The sequence below is a fragment of the Diaphorina citri genome, unplaced genomic scaffold, assembly GCF_000475195.1.
Source record: "Diaphorina citri unplaced genomic scaffold, Diaci psyllid genome assembly version 1.1 scaffold1082, whole genome shotgun sequence".
Lineage (NCBI taxonomy): Eukaryota > Metazoa > Arthropoda > Insecta > Hemiptera > Psyllidae > Diaphorina > Diaphorina citri.
In genome coordinates, this window is record NW_007378511.1 from 41,812 (window position 1) to 61,579 (window position 19,768).

The 19,768-nt window shown below is 36.4% G+C and overlaps 1 protein-coding gene across 2 annotated transcripts; it reads right to left on the minus strand.

Annotated features, from left to right (window-relative positions):
- Positions 1-1,119: 1,119 nt before the first annotated feature.
- Positions 1,120-19,498, minus strand: LOC103514102 (extensin-like). Of its 2 annotated transcripts, none has more exons than XM_026827160.1 (4): positions 19,441-19,498; positions 2,557-3,216; positions 2,170-2,478; positions 1,120-2,089 (listed from the first exon to the last, which is right to left on the minus strand). In XM_026827160.1, exons 1-4 carry the CDS (start codon positions 19,456-19,458, stop codon positions 1,451-1,453), a joined length of 1,626 nt encoding a protein of 541 aa, XP_026682961.1. In that variant the 5' UTR covers positions 19,459-19,498; the 3' UTR covers positions 1,120-1,450. The 2 variants fall into 2 exon arrangements, with proteins under 2 accessions (XP_026682961.1, XP_026682963.1); XM_026827162.1 differs by lacking the exon at positions 19,441-19,498 and adding an exon at positions 19,035-19,075.
- Positions 19,499-19,768: the final 270 nt, after the last annotated feature.

Sequence of the window (19,768 nt, forward strand, 5' to 3'; positions counted from 1 at the left end):
AAAGTGTAAACTGATCCGTGTGAAATCACACACTCCAACTACAGGTTAAAATTGATCAAAAGAGTGCTTGATGTGTCTTGTAAACTATGTACATTTAAGAGATTGCGAACCAAAAAGATGCCACAAATCAAAGGTTTTGTACCCCACTCAGAGACTTTCCCTACATTTTCAATCTTATACGGAGCTGAGAGGTTGCATATTTTGCTAGGGTGGAAAAACAATGAAATTAATTTATATTACAATACATTTACACAGAATCAATGAGAGATTCAACAGAGATACCTATGACCAGCACAAAGCTATTGGAAACTTTGCACGGGCTCATACCACCAGCGTTGATCCGACTCCTAATCTAGCTACTTACATGGATTATAAACTATCTTAATAAATATTATCTTAAATCTAAATACAATCAAGAAAAAGTAATGCAATACCACGAAATAAACAACAATGAAACATTCGGATGCAACATTTTTCACTCCTATAGGATGCAACAGCAACATATTTCACGAAAATGGTTTCTAAATCAAGAAGAATAATGTTTCTGAAACTTGAATGGAAGTGTAGGCGGACTCCTTAAACAAGACTCTTTTATCGAGATGAACTTTGATCTTAAACTTGAAGAGTGAATCAAAATATCAACAAATTTGTTTCGTCTCATTTCAAGGATATCATTGTAAGGCCGTTTGATACCTATTGTGGACTCTTTTATCGAGATGAACTTTGATCTTAAACTTGAAGAGTGAATCAAAATATCAACAAATTTGTTTCGTCTCATTTCAAGGATATTATTGTAAGGCCATTTGATACCTATTGTTTAGGTTGCCTGTGATATAATACTTGGAACCTAAAGACGTTATTGAAATTACCAACTTGGACCTGACCATAATTTACATCAGGTATGACTGAACCTAAATAATTACCTAACTACATCCGTCATGTAAGTGTGAGAGATCGATCGACGAGTCTTATGGTCAAACATTAATTACCTGCTTTGATCTCAATCAGAAGAAGATACAGATTTCAATTAAACCTAACTGAACCTAAATAATTACCTAACTACATCCGTCATGTAAGTGTGAGAGATCGATCGACGAGTCTTATGGTCAAACATTAATTACCTGTTTTGATCTCAATCAGAAGAAGATACAGATTTCAATTAAACCTATACCTACTTCTTCATACCAAGGTACTCGTACTTTGTAATGAAATGAGAACACACTCATCATCCTGTAAGATTTTATACACAAAAACACTAAACAACTAAATAACGCATTCCTATTTACTATTGCAAGGTACTTGTGACTTGTTTCCAAGTTTTGCCGTTGGCGATACAAGTTCGTGATGATACTCAGTCATGGATTTATCATATCAGATCACTTTTCCCTGTTGAGCAATAAGCTCGCAATATGGACTAGCAACCTCACTCAGTACAAGAGTTAACTTTGGCTTAAAATTGAAGGTTATGTCCTCGCAAAAATGTGTCGATCTGACCAGATGCAAAGGTTTGTCTATCGGAGGGAGCTGCTACAAAGAAGAATGACTGAGGAGGAGCTTGCTGTGAGAACCTCTGAGCCTGTGGTGCTTCTGCAGGGAACCTTTGAGATTTCGCACTGGCTGAGCTAAATCTCTGAGGTGGAGCTTCAGATTCAAACCTCTGAGGTGTTGGATCTGGCTGACTGAACCTTTGTGGGGCTGGTGTAGGTTGAGCTTGTGAGAAAGTTTGAGGTGATTGTCTCAGAAGACTGTGAGGTATTCTTGGTGGAGGTTCAGTGGCTCGTTTTTGTTCTTGTTGTTGTTCAAAAAGTTGTTGAGATTGCTGTACTTGAAGTGCAGCTTGTTGTTGTTGGAATAGTTGTTGCTGTTGGAATGCTGAAGGAGGTGGTTGACTGAAAGCTTGTCTAGGAGGAGAGAAGAACTGTGGTTGTGGCTGAGGTTGGGGGATGAATGGTGACCTCTGTGGTGCTGGTGCTTCAGCAGATGTCTTAGGAACTTGTTGGAATACAACAGTGTTATATTGACCAGTAGCAGGATCAAACACGAGTTCTGTCTGGTACAGTGGTGAACCTCCTTGTGCTGGTGAGGATGGAATACAACAGTGTTATATTGACCAGTAGCAGGATCAAACACGAGTTCTGTCTGGTACAGTGGTGAACCTCCTTGTGCTGGTGAGGCAGGTTTTGGAGCTCTGGAAGGACTCAGCTCATCAAGATCAACTTGGAACTTTTTGAATTCAGCTGAGAAATCAAGACCTGGCTTTGGACCAGCCTGTGGTGCCTGGGCTCTGGAAGGTAATGGAGAACTTGTGCTGAGTTGAATTTGTGGTCTAAAAGTGGTAGCAGGGGGTTCGAATCTTACGGTAGCTCTGGAGGGCTGTGGAGCGAAGGTGGGTCTTGGTTGAGGAGCACCTCTGAATACTTGTGGATCCTGTTCAACCGTAGTGAATGCGGTAGGTCTGAGTGTTGGTCTTGGTCTAATGTTCACCCCTCTGAATACTTGTGGATCCTGTTCAACCGTAGTGAATGCGGTAGGTCTGAGTGTTGGTCTTGGTCTAATGTTCACCTGTTGTTCTTGTTGTTCTTCTTCGTCAGCAGCTGAAGCTTCTTGAGTTGCAAACTGCTGTTGGAACAGAGTGGTGCTTGGTCTCTGTGGAGGTGGAGGTCTTCTGGTGGCCTTTACTGGAGGTCTCTGAGGATAATTAGCTGGTACGTTTTCTTCGGGACTTCCTGCGGGAACTTCGGCTTCCTCTTCTTGTTCTTGCTTTTCAGCATTGGGATCACATGGATTTCCCGAAACATAGGTGAATTCTCTTTTGTTGCCATCAGGGTCAATGTATCCGTATTTACCTCTGACGACACAGTCAGTGCCTCTGGTTTCTTCTTTGAAACTACCGTCAGCAGCTTCATAACCAAAAGTGAATGAACCATCATCATTCAGTTTGTTGTAATTTCTGATGGTTTGAACAGGTGCTGGCTTTGATTCTTCCACAGTCTTTTGTCTTGGACCAGGAGCAGTGGATTGAAGTCTAGGTTGACTGGAAATAGCTCTAGCTAGGGCTGGTTGTCTGATGAGTACTTGTTGCTGTTGTGGTTGTTCTTCTTCTGAATAGAATTCACCTTCATCCTGAGCTACTTCTTCTTGAATAGTAGGTCGGACTCGGAGGCCTACTCTTCTACCTTGACCGGCGATACTGCCGATTAGTAAGCAGAACACAAGCTGAAAACAGAAGAAATATTCAAATTATTACTTGGTTCGTTGGTACTCTAAAAATAAAATAATAGTAATAAAAGAAGAAATAATGAAAATAGACATGCTCACTGCTGTTAGATTGTTGGATACCTGGGCAGTATGATAAGTTATTTTACTTTAATATTGTTACAAAACTGTCGTTGGAGCTCTGTGAACCTGTGACCTTGCCATTCAAAAGATTTCAAATTACATCTGTGAATAAATTATTCTTCTTTGAATACAAATTACATCCTCCACTCATAACAAACAACCATAACATTATTACGAGCAAATTACATCTGTGAATAAATTATTCTTCTTTGAATACAAATTACATCCTCCACTCATAACAAACAACCATAACATTATTACGAGTACCTATTATGACTTATAAAACTGATAGAACATCAAACTCATATTAGGTAAAAGTAGTCAGAAGATTCATCTCATAGATACCTACTATACCAATAAAATCAGCCATGTAAAGCTGCGTCCACACTGAATATTGACAATATTGTACTCGATACTAATACGTAATATGTAGGTACATCAACGTGGACTAAAACGTTGGACAACAAGCTAATGAACATTATGAAAATGTACGCCAACTTAATATTGTTGTTAACAAAGACAAAAGGTCTGGATGCAGCTTTAATATAACCAACTACCTATTCTATTACTTACAGGTCTTCTTCACTTTATTGTTACAAAACTGTCACGATTCTTCAGTATTAATTTACTAATAGTGAAATACTAATACTAATACGTGTTCTGTTCAAATGAAAACGACATAATATTATGATGATGTATCAATGTTATTTCAATTAGTAATAAATTATTTGAAACGAAATGGTAAATTCCATCATTTCACCAGATTTTTTCCCATATTTTATTACCAGGTTGAATAGGATGGTGTTCTAGGTCTGCTTATAAGATGTACAAAACGCAAGCATCCAACTTCCTACAATACCAGAACTTCTTCTGATGGTGCGTCTGATAATGGTCTGATATTCATCCACATTGCAGTTGTCTCATTATGTCTACATACCCAGGTAATGATTTTATGAAGACATTAAAAATGTTTGATTTGAAGAACATAAATGCCAATTTTATCAATACTGACTGGTCTTTTGCGCTTTCATATTGGACAATTTAGGGGGGGGGGGGCAACAAACCAACACATCATAATACAAGAAATTCAAGTTAGCAATCATATCGCAAATCAGGTTAAGAACCTTTACATTGGTACTTTCGATAACATCATAAAACTCTGAACTATGGTATAAATATCTACCTAAGATATTCATTTATTATCTGTACTCATCTGTACTCTCGTCTTTTCTATAAAGATCAAGGAACTTCTTCATTCAGTTATGTATGTATGTACCTACCTATCCTGTCAAATCACCAATGTTTGGCAGGAACAGATTTGATGAGATTGATAAGAATTTTGTGTCTGAAGAGAATGTGGAAACAGGAAACGGCATCAAGTTTGAAGAGAAGATTGACACTCAGATAATTTGTGGTTTTGTGAAAGAACTCCACTGAAGATTCAAATTGGGAAGACAAATTGTCTACTCATAATAGATTCAGTCATTATTTTATTATAGTCAAGTGAACACAATACATTACCTACAGTGTATTTGAAATACGAAGATAATCTTTGTGGCAAGAGGTAAGACCCACAGAAAATTTCACGAAATTTCATCCAATTTTTTCGATATCTGAAAGAGTCTTTACTAAAACTATGTCTGGTAAACCTTCCCTTTGTACTTTGGGTTAGTTTCTAGATTCTAGAGTTAAGGAATCTTTTGCATAAAAAAGTTGACATAACTTTACTGTGGAATACCTTATGTGTGTTATTGTTACTTTAGTCAAACTACTTTTATTGCAGTGCCTTTGACAACGTTGTTTTGTCTTTTGATGACATGGGTTTCAAGTTTCAATATGGATCTTCACAAAGTTATTAGGGACATCCATACTGACAATAATTGTCTGGATAGATGTCTCTGTAACAGAAGTTGCACTTCATATGTGTGTTATTGTTACTTTAGTCAAACTACTTTTATTGCAGTGCCTTTGACAACGTTGTTTTGTCTTTTGATGACATGGGTTTCAATATGGATCTTTACAAAGTTATTAGAGACATCCATACTGAAAATAATTGTCTGGATAGATGTCTCTGTAACAGAAAATGCACTTCGACAGTTTGGTGAACACAGTATACCACTGCGTGTCAAGACATCGTATCTGAAACTACTTTCATTGTATTCTCGCGGCCTTGGAAGATTTATTTTTATTTGCTCATCATTCTCATCAATTTCTTCCGAACAAGTCTTCCATGGGATCTTGTTAAAATGTTTACCATCATGCTCTGGAAAGTTTCAACATCGCACCATGCAAAGTACTAGAGACGTTACTTGAGCTTAGGGTGAGTTTAGCCAAAGGAATTGAAGTTGAGCCAATTCCTCACGTACATTTGATGTCATTTGTTCGCACATCTACATATTTAATTATTTAAATGTGTTTTAGTATTTCAACTATTCACAACATAATTTGTAACGACACACAATCAATTTATTTCGCAAACTAAATCCAAAAGTTTTAAATAACCTAAATGTCCTAGAATCCCTAGATGAACCTATACATGAGCCTGCTGGTTATAAAAAACCGTTAAAGTTCACACCAATTTATATTTTATGTAGAATCTCTTCAAGTAGTTCTATAAAATCAATAAATCGCCATCAACAGTTGGCTTGAATCAACTAGGTACCTAATTACAGTGATTACCTATAAATAGATAAATACTTATCTTGAGTACTTAGACAGTTACTCATCTTGATAATAGCTACCACTATCCATAACTGGACACACAATGTTATAAAGTTAGAACATAAGTAGATACTTGACTTCCTAATGTCAGAATTGTCAGACAAGCCACAGACGGATTTGAGTAATGAGAAACACATGTGTAATATCTATCTGTCTATCTTCTTCAATACGTAATAACAAGGTACTTTACAATATAAGCATAATAGAACACTATTAATTACGTACATCCTATACCTAGGTACTCGTAGTAAGCTTACAAATTCCATAGTTATTTGATAGTCAAACCTATAAGCTACTTTGGTCGTTCCTGCCTTACATTAAATTGGACATATTTATGTACCTACACTAAACATTAATAAATTGTTTTATAGGTCGTAAATCATAACCTGTTGAGAGGAAGCATTCTGATTTGGCCATAAACTTCTTGTTACATAAACCACATTGTTGTGATGGTTGTCAATGAACTTTCGATTGTAAATTGTGTCACAACCAAGCTGTGTTGACAATCAACTTGATTTTGGGACTTGGATTTTTTTTTTTTTTTTTAATCCATACCCAAATGATGTACCTTTAGCTTTCTGGAAGGTCATAATCAAAAGCTTTGTAAATGTGAAATTTCAACGGAGCCCAAGCAAACAAGAGTTTGTAACACGTGAACGGTGCTAGACTGCTAGAATCTACCAATCAAAATCATGCAAAAACCCGGTGTACATGAGAAATATGTGTAACTTATTATGGGATTGGAAAATATCAACTGCATGGGTATGACCAAAGTTTCCACTATAATCAAACTGATTAAGGATAGTGACCAAAGACATTATGGAACTTGGTCACATGAGACAAAGTAATCACCGACATACTGCGTATTGTCTTGTCACGCTGCACAATGAGGTGAACACACAACACACCATCATCCATAGCTATCAGGAGGTTTATTATTGCAACCTTCCTAATGTCAGAATTGTCAGACAAGCCACAGACGGATTTGAGTAATGAGAAACACATGTGTAATATCTATCTGTCTATCTTCTTCAATACGTAATAACAAGGTACTTTACAATATAAGCATAATAGAACACTATTAATTACGTACATCCTATACCTAGGTACTCGTAGTAAGCTTACAAATTCCATAGTTATTTGATAGTCAAACCTATAAGCTACTTTGGTCGTTCCTGCCTTACATTAAATTGGACATATTTATGTACCTACACTAAACATTAATAAATTGTTTTATAGGTCGTAAATCATAACCTGTTGAGAGGAAGCATTCTGATTTGGCCATAAACTTCTTGTTACATAAACCACATTGTTGTGATGGTTGTCAATGAACTTTCGATTGTAAATTGTGTCACAACCAAGCTGTGTTGACAATCAACTTGATTTTGGGACATGGATTTTTTTTCCATACCCAAATGATTTACCTTTAACTTTCTGGAAGGCCATAATCAAAAGCTTTGTAAATGTGTAATTTCAACGGAGCCCAAGCAAACAAGAGTTTGTAACACGTGAACGGTGCTAGACTGGTAGGTTCTACCAATCAAAATCATTCAAAAACCCGGTGTACATGAGAAATATGTGTAACTTATTATGGGATTGGAAAATATCAACTGCATGGGTATGGCCAAAGTTTCCACTATAATCAAACTCATTAAGGATAGTGACCAAAGACATTATGGAACTTGGTCACAAAGTAATCACCGACATACTGCGTATTGTCTTGTCACGCTGCACAATGAGGTGAACACACAACACACCACCATCCATAGCTATCAGGAGGTTTATTATTGCAATTACGGCAAAAGTTGCAGCAATTAAAGCGCGAAGGTCCAATTACTGATCCCTGAGGTACGCCACTAGTGGTGAATAGATTCCTAGCGACAATGGAAGTGACATGTGCTCGTTACTTTGATGACTGTGGGTGAAATAATTATGAAAGCTGTAAGTAATTTCATTTATGTAATCGCCATCACCATTGGGCAATATATCGTGATGCAACTGGCTACGTATGCGCGGTCAGTGTCCGGTAAGCTCCCACAGTAATCATCTTGTACCGTGTATTAGCTACCCATTATGCTCTTTATCATTGTATGTACATCTTCTATTGTAAATTGTATTGGCTTCTTTGCTTTGCATCGCTCATGTGGAAATCTCATGTATTGTATTCATGTACTACTTTGAAAGACGTCTCACACTCGCTACGTATGCGCGGTCAGTGTCCGGTAAGCTCCCACAGTAATCATCTTGTACCGTGTATTAGCTACCCATTATGCTCTTTATCATTGCATGTATATCTTCTATTGTAAATTGTATTAGCTTCTTTGCTTTGCATCGCTCATGTGGAAATCTCATGTATTGTATTCATGTACTGTTTTGATTAAAAGACGTCTCACACTAACACTTCAGTGAAATGTTGGGTTCATAAAAATATCTTCAAGGATTAAACTTGACCTAGAAAACAGGAAAAATTCGGGTTTCAAAAATCCTTTCTTTTTATTTACATCTATTTTTATATTAATATGTTTTTACTAATTAGCCAATGTCAAAGTCAAAATGTCAACAATTTATCACCCATCATCCAGTCCATTTTTCTAGAAAACTTCAATAAGATTGATGTAAGTTAGCAAGAGCTAAGAGCATTGCCAATCTACCGGGCTTGCCTCGCAGTTATTTCTTCGACCGAAAAAGGCGTAAAGTCATTCAGTCTTGACACGGATTATGCTGTTTCCAAATCTTATATTATAAGATCATCTGGTCGGTTTTACCACGGTCCACATTTGCTTATATGGCCATGGAGAGGTGTAATTAATTTTATTTATTGTTTGGTCTTCGGTCTGGCAGAGTGACATTCGAAGGACGTTTGTAAATATTTCAGACCGGGGTCAAAACGGTCATCCAATACATGGAAGATGGCCAAAATGAGATCAATTCATATTCACGGTTGGTTCTCGTTAGACCTCTGTGTACGTGCTGAATAGACATACGTGTTCGTATGTCCTCCCAGGTGTGATATAATCCCGATGAAGTGTAACTGGACATCATTCAATGAGTTGCATAAAACAAACAATGCTCAGTGCTCACGCATGTGGCTTGAAGCTTGAAGTGTTTGGACCTACTTTCCAAGGTTTAGCTGATTTGTAATTGAGAGAAGGAAAATTTAGTGTGTCATGTTGACTTGCCCTTCTGGTTGAATCCTTACAACGAGTGACTAAATTCAGATGAAAGAAGGAACTTAAGCTACCTAAGAAGTATGTAGGTATGTCCAAGAAAACTGAGAAGAACATGAGGGAAAAGAGAGGAAATAACTTATAATTTGTGATGTGCTGAACCTAAATGGTCTGACAGGATCCTGCAACCATAAAATCAATATTTCAAATTATAAAACACGAATTGAATTTTCAATTGCCATTTATTTTCCAAATAATACCTATTAATGACTTCTTCAAAAAGGTTTCGTTGAGGTCAGAAGGAAAGGTGTCTATGTCCTCACCTAGACTTCATCTCAGTCTTGATCGCACAAATAATGATTTTGAACTTTTAGAGTAAGGAATGAGGACATTGTTGATATCCGACAGTAAATCACAAAGAATCCATTGGGAAACTAATAAACATGAACTGCAATCAGTTGAACAATATTGCAGATCAAATCCAGAAGTTCAATGGCTCAATAATAAGCAAATATAATTACAAAATAATAAAAACACAATTCAATATTCCAATAATCTTGCCATTGAGTATTTTGATTAGTATCTCTACGGTAAAACGTAAATACAGGTATAGCTAAACCAGTGAGATTACGGCTAAGTATGAACCCAGAACCCACACTTCAGATTCCTTTTAGAAAGGGAGAATTATTCACCCGAGATATTTACTCAAAGTTATAAAAACAACTGCACTTTTTATACCATGCAATAAAAGCAACTAACAACAATGGTCCAGAAAAACAGTCGATTAATTTGTTGATTTGCATGTTTGACTACAAAGATGTCAAGTTCAGCCTAGTCTGCAAAATTATATCACTTTCAACTTATCTCGTTTTTGCTTTATTGGAAGTTTTGCTCCCATTTTGAATTCCTATTTTATGCTTTTCCATCATTGCTCAACATTCCTATTAAGATTTTTTGATCTCTTTAATGATCCCTTAACAAAAAATAAGAAACTGAATTTTCCTCGTCTGTAACATGAGCTAAAGTTTGTAATGAACTAACGACTAACGAGGAAACAGAACCAACCTTGTCATTAGCCAATCTTCATTGGGATCCTTGTGGTTAAAACGACTTCACTTAGTAAGCTCTTGCCATTACCTTTTGAGAATATGGAACAATTTTATTTGTTTCCTCTACTTTTCCTATCCCATATCTAGTTCACTTCTCCTAAATATCTCGAAAGAAATCCAGTTTTCCATCTCGTCTACACTTACATCAAAGTCGTAAACTCCATAATCTTGAAACACTTTGTCTTATTTTCTTTTTATTGCTCAGCTTATTACAGACCAGAAAGATAAAATCGACATTGTTGAAGCAACACACAGACGTGAAAAGATAGGATCAACAGATCAAATTTAGTATTGATGACGAAACAGACCAAATCGTAAACAACATCATAAACTCCAACAAATCTGTCTGAAGGTTGGAAATAATGAGGATCGTATGTTACGGTCATTTAAGGATTAATAAAGGAATCAGGAATTGACAGGATATACCTACCTACCAATATATCTTCTCTTTCGTCTGATGATGGACTTACTGTTGGATTACCCATGGAACAAGCCTATATCTTTAGCAGATTGTTCATCTGATTCAATGTCTAAATCCACCTCATCAGGATACGTGAAAATATGTCAGTAGAAAGGTTAAAGAAAGTTTGTTTTGTAGGTATGTTCTTTCAAGATCTTTAAAAATATGTCTGATAGTCACTTATCCCATAATTATAACTATTCAGACTTGAAATTTTCATCCTTCAACGAAGCATTTTCCTTCCCTGAATTTTGGAACATTTGCCTTTACAACTCTGCAGGGCAACAAGCCTTAACCAGTGAAGAGTAAAAGTTATTTTCATATTTAGATCCTTAATTTAAGAAATGACTGCCAAAAACTTCAATGACGTTTCCTGAAAAGTTAGGAATTTGGATATACTGCCTTTTCATTAAGGAGGGCAGAATAATTATCATCACCAACTGATTCCTCGTTAATTTTTCTACCATCCGTATATTCCGTATCGTGAACATCTTCGTTTTCTCTAAACCGTCTTTCCTCTTAAATCAAACGGAAGATTTACCATCCTTATACATCACGAGCATGATTACCACTGAAATCTGAATCATTCCACTTCTATTTTCCAATGAACTCTCCTCTTTAAATCCTACAAGAACTTCAGTCTCCAAATCCTTTCATCCAGTGAGATTTCCATCCACTTAAACTTAATTGCAAATCCAAGCCTTATTACCTGAAATAATGAAGCCTACTCAGGTATTCTCGGATCTTAAACCTGACGGAAAATCAATTTGTCCTTCTCCAGAATTAAATACGGATTTCCAGCGACGAAATGGAAAACATTGTCACCAGACAAGTACGATGCAGTCTGACCACTGAATCAACACCTTGACATTTTTCCATGGCGTCATGTCACAATACTTTTATCGAATAAATTTACGAGCTCATAATCACAAAATATGAAAAACAAAACCATAATTTGTTGACAAATATTCTAGCTTTCTTCAGTTCTTACAACCCAAATGTCCAAATACTCTACGGACAAGCTTATCCAAAAACTCTCATTTGATTAGATTCTTGAACAAGTCATTATGCAGACATTGTTCCCATCAAGCGAGGCTCATTTACTACCGAGGCCAAACAAATTTATATCCATCAATCAAATTTGAGACGATAAAAATTTACACCCCATGAAAAGCGTTCACGAATTAGAAAGCCATATTAATCAAGTTAGCTATGTACGTAAAAGTCCATGGTCACAACCTAATTAATCGCAAGTTGGCCTAGTAAATTTCTACCCGAACCTTCATGTTTATCAAAAGGGCAAAGGAATGAATGCAGCCACACACAGATGTAAAACATAATTGTTAATTATTGGAGAATGCAACTCCTGCACACCGTAATGCAACCCTTGACCATACCAAAACAGCTCGTGAACAAATAGCTAGACCACATTCCATTATTTCAATGAAAACCAATGCTACCAATCCATAATTATGCTAAATTTCAGAGCACGAATATCTTTAGGTGTCTTGTGTTTTCCACAATACTTTGAGAACACATTTTTTGCAGAATAGTGTATGGAATAATAAACACCCTAATCAAGGACAAATAAAAATCAAAAGAGCTCCTTTTCGCATTGCATTAGGTACTATGCACAACAAAAACAATTACTATAAGATACGAAGAAAATTGTTTTTAAAATGTTAATTTTACTAAGAAAATTGTTTTAATTTTTTCAATTTAAATTCAATGTCAAAGAAGGTCGATTGTAATTCTATTCCAAGTCGACCAGAATTTTGCAATATTTAATATATCTGCCCATTGTTGACAGGAATTCGGAATTTTTGGAAGCAAGTTTCTTGCCTTTGATGTTTAAAGAACAATGTTTAAATACAACATGTTATAAATAATGTAACAAAAATTCCGTCGACTCGACAATAAAATTGGCAAGCTAATTATTGAATTATCTTGGTTTGTTTTTAAATTCTTACATATATCACACTTCTGTTGGCTCAAGAATTTGCTGTTTGGATGGGAACTTGCATTCTTTCACTTCTGGCGAAGTAACAGCCAGATATATGTTGCAAGCTATCATCTTCACCAGTTCCGGTGATGATAAGATCTTATCAAGGGAAAGATCTCCTTGGGAATTCTTTCAATCAATATTAATTACATATGTAGAAACAAATTAATGCATGTGTGAATAGAATCTAGCTACTCGAATGTCTACTAGTGCTAATGAAGATACATGAAAGTAGATATTAGGCACGTAATAAAAGCTTAGAGTAACTTTATGTACCAAGCTACCAACCAAGTACTACCTCATGGAATGTTAAAAGTCGTTATCAAGCAGACGATAGTACCTCTAATGACAATGTCAACATTGTCAAATTGATTCAGGATCAGGAAGGATCAAATGATCACAGTAGTCTCTTTGCTTACAAGAATCACACACATGAAGATGTTTATGATTTACTACGTCATCATAAAACTAAAATAAAAGTGGGTATCTATTATTATCTGGTGTAAGAACAGCCTTAAACAATTCATAAGGCAGAATGATGCCCGAGTCTTTCCTGACGGTGAATACAAGAGAGCTTTGCAAATAAATTAGCCATGTTTATGATTTACTACGTCATCATAAAACTAAAATAAAAGTGGGTATCTATTATTATCTGGTGTAAGAACAGCCTTAAACAATTCAAAAGGCAGAATGATGCTCGAGTCTTTCCTATCTTGACGGTGAATACAAGAGAGCTTTGCAAATAAATTAGCCATGCTGATGCAAAGTAGCAGCTCTATTCTTGTGCAATGAGTTGTGGTTTTTGGTTTGTCAGGTTGGCAAGGCGAGAGAGGGGCTCTGTAACATTGAATTCTTTGGAACAAAGCGTTTCGAGCTCTAAGGATACTGAAGATAATCAGGCGTTCTCATGGGAACACTTGAAACTTGATACCAGTGGTGGAGATGACAAACTACTATTAGTCCAGGAAGAGGTGGCTGCTTTAAAGGAAGGCAATGGCAAACTTGTCATGTCCGCAGTGTCGAAAGATCCTGTGAAGCATGTCTCAGAATTCTCTAGGACAGGTTAAAGTTTAACCATGGTATTTAGAGGGGTACTTAATAGTCTCAGAACCATTAGGACTGTTATTAAAAAGGGGTGTTTAATAATTGAATATTCTAGAATGTTCTCGATGAAGTCTGTGGCATGGTGAAGCACATTCCTTGGCAGTAGATTCTCGATTCAGGAAATGAAGATTGGAAAGAAGAAAATTGGCGTGCTTTGAAACCTACGAGATCTATTTCTTCGCGAGTTTCCTGCAATGTGGGTTAGTCACGAGCGCTTTCATTAAAGAATTACATAATGGCATTATTGTCAATTGGTGCTAGAGTGGGTTGATTCCAAAGTTCAATATTGTGATCCATATCAAGAAGGAACTTCTGTTTCATAATATCTGTTGGTGTTGGTTTCCTATTCTGTAATGTTCTTGCTCTATTTGCTGGTGTGATTCTAGTTCAAGATTTCGTCTAATTGATTGCTGGGACTGTCAATTTCAGAACTTTTGGTGGTACGCCTACAATAGGTCAGACAGTATTGTCTGTTTTATCTGGTATGATAGGATTGCTTTTATAGGTTCATGTGCAAATTAATGCCGAATTGTAGATCTTTGAGCTTTGTCCACACACATTGACGGCTGATCTATCGACGGGGTATGTTGTCGAAGCAGTTTTCACGGCTTCAGTATACCTGCATCGATCAACACTATGTGTGGACTCAGCGCTCTACGCCCCCATTTAATAAACACAAATTTTCGCTCTCAAGTCTGACTGAAACTTATTTTAGTCCATCAGATGGTTGGAATTGATTCTTCAGTATATCTTGATTCAATTAATAAATAGGTATGTATGGCCTTTGGGTATTTGGGTCTTTCTGTGGATTCGGACACTCACCTTTGAGTATCCGGCTTTGTAATTAGCCAAGATCAGATTATTTCTATCAAGACCTTGGTCAATACCACGGTAACTTCAATTGTCTATCTTCACATCAGTTCAGAAATCAGCATGGAGTGCTTTGGTTCATTAACTTGCATATGTTTGTGGCGGGCCGCTCCTATTTTATCTGATTAGGAGATTATACTTGCTAAATTATGAAAAGACGTTCCTCATAGCTTTGTGCAACGTTCATGATTAATGACCAGCTGGGACTTAATTAGGTGTACTCCCTTGATATCAAAAGAGATGGTAAGCGTGTTTGTGATCCAAACTAACTCTGGCGCATTATATTTATGTTCGCTCAAAAGCTTTGCTAGTTTTCTGGAATGTGTATGTACTACTGTACGTGGTTCAATACATCAAAAAATTAAGGCTTGTTGCCCTCCAGAGTTGTAAAGGCAAATGTTCCGAAATTCAGAGAAAGAAAATGCTTCGTTGAAGGATGAAAATTTCAAGTCTGAAGAGTTATAATTATGGGATAAGTGACTATCAGACATATTTTTAAAGATCTTGAAAGAACACACAAAACAAACTTCCTTTAACCTTTCTACTAAGATATTTTCACGTATCCTGTGGTGGATTTAGACATTGAATCAGATGAACCATCTGCTAAAGATATAGGCTTGTTCCATGGGTAATCAATCCAATAGTAAGTCCATCATCAGACGAAAGAGAAGATATATTGGTATTAGGTAGGTATATCCTGTCAATTCCTGATTCCTTTATTAATCCTTAAATGACAGTAACATACGATTCTCATTATTTCTAAAAAAAAAAAAAAAAAAAAAAAAAAAAAAAAACTATACTCTAGCGTGCAAATCGAATAACTTATGAGGAGTGTCCAAACATAGTCGATCGAGGCGACGCGACGGCGGGTCGACTATAATGTGGACAACTGGACACACCTTTACAAATTTACACTCTCCTTCTAATGTTTAATAACTTCTCACGTCTACCACTGGTTATCTGATTACTCTAACGTGTGAGCCATCTGAAGGGCTGGTCACACAATGACGTGACTGGTCAGCCTAATCATCTCTCATGACCAGTCATAGTCATCTAGTCAATCTTGTGGTCAGTTCAGTCACTACTCCTACACCTTCAAGTCTGGCCTATGGTTCACACCTTCGCACCTATTCTGTTTCTATTTTAATTATCGTTCTATTTATAAATCACAAGAAATATCTCTCGGGGTCTATTAAGTGCTTTGTTTTCATCATAATTGACCAACCGAGTTAACCCGTCCAAGCATCACCAATTCTTTGGTGGCCTAACATCTTTATCCCATCATCCGTATAATAATTATCATCACCAACTGATTCCTCGTTAATTTTTCTACCATCCGTATAATTCCGTATCGTGAACATCTTCGTTTTCTCTAAACCGTCTTTCTTCTTAACTTATTCTCCTTCTGAATCAAACGGAAGATTCACCATCCTTATACATCACGAGCATGATTACCACTGAAATCTGAATCATTCCACTTCTATTTTCCAATGAACTGTCCTCTTTGAATCCTACAAGAACTTCAGTCCCCAAATCCTTTCATGTCTTCAACACTCATTGAAATGTCTGTTGAAGGCTGCTCTGTCCACACGAAATCACTAACGTCGACGTTAGAAGCAATCGCTCGTATTGTATTCATTGTAACTTGTAATAATTCAAGACGTTAAAAAATATATGGAAAGAAATTGGATCTGACCATGTCGATTATAAAGAAATTGGATTTGACTATGTCAATCCCAAGATTCAAGCTACCGAACGGGCTAACCAGCAACAATCATAATAATCATGTCTACTTGAAGGCCACACCACGGCTAAGTATGAACCCAGAACCCACACTTCAGATTCCTTTTAGAAAGGGAGAATTATTCACCCGAGATATTTACTCAAAGTTATAACAACAACTGCACTTTTTATACCATGCAATAAAAGCAACTAACAACAATGGTTCAGAAAAACAGTCGATTAATTTGTTGATTTGCATGTTTGACTACAAAGATGTCAAGTTCAGTCTAGTCTGCAATACATCACTTTCAACTTATCTCGTTTTTGCTTTATTGGAAGTTTTGCTCCCATTTTGAATTCTTATTTTATGCTTTTCCATCATTGCTTGACATTCCTATTATGACTTTTTTGATCTCTTCATTGATCCCTTAACAAAAACAAGAAACTGAATTTTCCTCGTCTGTAACATGAGCTAAAGTTTGTAATGAACTAACGACTAACGAAGAAACAGAACCAACCTTGTCATTAGCCAATCTTCATTGGGATCCTTGTGGTTAAAACGACTTCACGAAGAAAGCTCTTGCCATTACCTTTTGAGAATAGGGAACAATTTTATTTGTTTCCTCTACTTTTCCTATCCCATATCTAGTTCACTTCTCCTAACTATCTCGAAAGGAATCCAGTTTCCTATCTTGTCTACTCTTACATCAAAGTCGTAAACTCCATAATCTTGAAACACTTTGTCTTATTTTCTTTTTATTGCTCAGCTATTACAGAACAGAAAGATAAAATCGACATTGTTGAAGCAACACACAGACGTGAAAAGATAGGATCAACAGATCAAATTTAGTATTGATGACGAAACAGACCAAATCGTAAACAACATCATAAACTCCAACAAATCTGTCTGAAGGTTGGAAATAATGAGGATCGTATGTTACTGTCATTTAAGGATTAAGAAAGGAATCAGGAATTGACAGGATATATGAACCTACCTACCAATATATCTTCTCTTTCGTCTGATGATGGACATACCATTGGATTACCCATGGAACAAGCCTATATCTTTAGCAGATGGTTCATCTGATTCAATGTCTGAATCCACCACATCAGGATACGTGAAAATATCTTAGTAGAAAGGTTAAACGAAGTTTGTTTTAAGCTTGGAGGACCCGAAACGTGTTCTGGGGACTTTTATGGGGTTGAAAATTGATTTTACGAGTTAGGAAATTTCCTATGGGGCACTTTTAGGTTGAACAATTGACACCCTGTATAGTAATATCTAGTGGGAACTTATTGTTATGGTCAGGACCTAATAATAGACAGACCCTATGGTGTCAGAACCTTGAACAATGGGGTGTGAAAGCTGTGTGTCTGTGAATGAAACCTCTCTCCTCATGGCTGTTACACATCATTTGAGATCGACAGAGAGGTAGGTATAGGTACTACATACCTAGAGATGGATTTTATTAATGGATTGATAGGATCTTGAAATAGAAATAGCTGCAGTGGACGTACAAAGGACATAATATGTAATTAGGTAGAATAATAAGGGTGGTTTTTTTATTCAACGAATCCAGATTTGATGGATTCAAATGTCTTGATTCGATTTGAAAATCCCAGTCAGTGTAGTTATCTTGGAGGACAGCCGGTTTGCCTTGTAAGCGGCGCGCTAGATTGCGGGTTCGATTCTATCAGAATACAGCTTCTTTAAAGATGAAATCCATGGTAATCCTTGAATGTTTGTTTTGTGATACTAATCACGATATTGCTTGCTTTTTGCTATACGCGCCATACATTTCAGTCTTATAAAAGCTGTCAAAGTCTTGGCACACATGGGGCTTAAATTCTATTGGGAGTATTGGGACACGAAATTGTAAATAACTTTTTTGTGTTGAGCTGTTTAGTGTGACAAATTTGAGTCTTGGCAAACATTTCTGCGAATGATACTTAACTATTCATTCAAAGGGGACTATAACTGCTAATAAGGTCTTATCGTCCCGAAAGCGAAGAGAGGATAGGTCAGCCGTTCCAAGAACAAACCTTATCTGTTTAGGATAAAATTCGCCAGGGTGGCTTTTCAAAATAATTATTACCTAATAATCCTAATACCTATACAATTTTATAATCAACAAACTAGTGGGGGAACTAGATTGCTAGAAGATGAAAATAGGAATATTGAAAGAAACATGGATTAAAAAAAGTGAATAACTTTATAATGTTAGTACTCATTCCAAAAGTCGTGTTATTAATTTTCCATCACTTTCCTGAAATCGAAAAGTATTGGTCCTAAAAATGGGTAAGTTGAAGAATTAGGCCAACAGAAAACTGTTGAAAAATCCATTCAAAAAGGGCAGCAGCGAAAATCCACAGAGCTCACTCAGCACAACAGTTGAAAACAATAAAGTAAAATAATAAAAATATCACTTATCACTCTGCAGAGGTATCCAAGAATCCAAGGAGATTGTTGATCCACCGAAAAATAAAATTAAAATATTAATAAAAATAATTAAAATAATAATCCAACACAAAGCACTAACCGGTTCGAAGAGATACATGTTGCACGGTTCACAGATAAAACACAATAACGAACGCCAAGCTCTTAGCTTCTACTTATAACCTTCCACTACCTCTGCTGGGGGAACTAGAACTGGCTGTAAAAACATGCTGTTTTGAGTGTATCTGAAACAGGATTGGTCTGTCATAGAAACGTAATGATGCGTTCATTCTCCATTCCTTTTGAAGGAACTAGTTGCTAGGTCTCAGAATTGAGTTCGAAGTTTGGATACATCTAAATCCAAGCCATCCATCTAAAATTCTAAAAGCTAAATCTAGACTAAAGTTAGATTTCCCCACCTGTGCCTACTTGGTAAACAGCTATGGAACATGGAACGCACCAGATAAATGAAAAATAATTAAAATAATAATCCAACACAAAGCACTAACCGGTTCGAAGAGATACATGTTGCACGGTTCACAGATAAAACACAATAACACACGCCAAGCTCTTAGCTTCTACTTATAACCTTCCACTACCTCTGCTGGGGGAACTAGAACTGGCTAAAGAAATTCTGGAAAGCACCAAAAAGTTCACTCGAGCTTAAAATTTCTTTCGAGGGCGCTCGACAATGTGTTGATTAAAGAATCGAGATTCATTATGTTCAAGGGTTGAAAGTTGGAACATCCCTTTGCGATAGACAATGGACATTATTATTTATTCTTTTTCAGATAGATGAATGGTTCATTATTTTCATTTACTTACCTACTTCCACTG

What these genes read in the sequence shown, in the direction of transcription:
- LOC103514102 (XM_026827160.1), bottom strand. An exon ending in AACAAGAACAACAGGTGAAC is followed by an intron (nt 2,479 to 2,556) that starts ATTAGACCAAGA and finishes AGAGGGGTGAAC; the next exon opens with ATTAGACCAAGACCAACACT. An exon ending in GAGCTCCAAAACCTGCCTCA is followed by an intron (nt 2,090 to 2,169) that starts CCAGCACAAGGA and finishes CACTGTTGTATT; the next exon opens with CCATCCTCACCAGCACAAGG.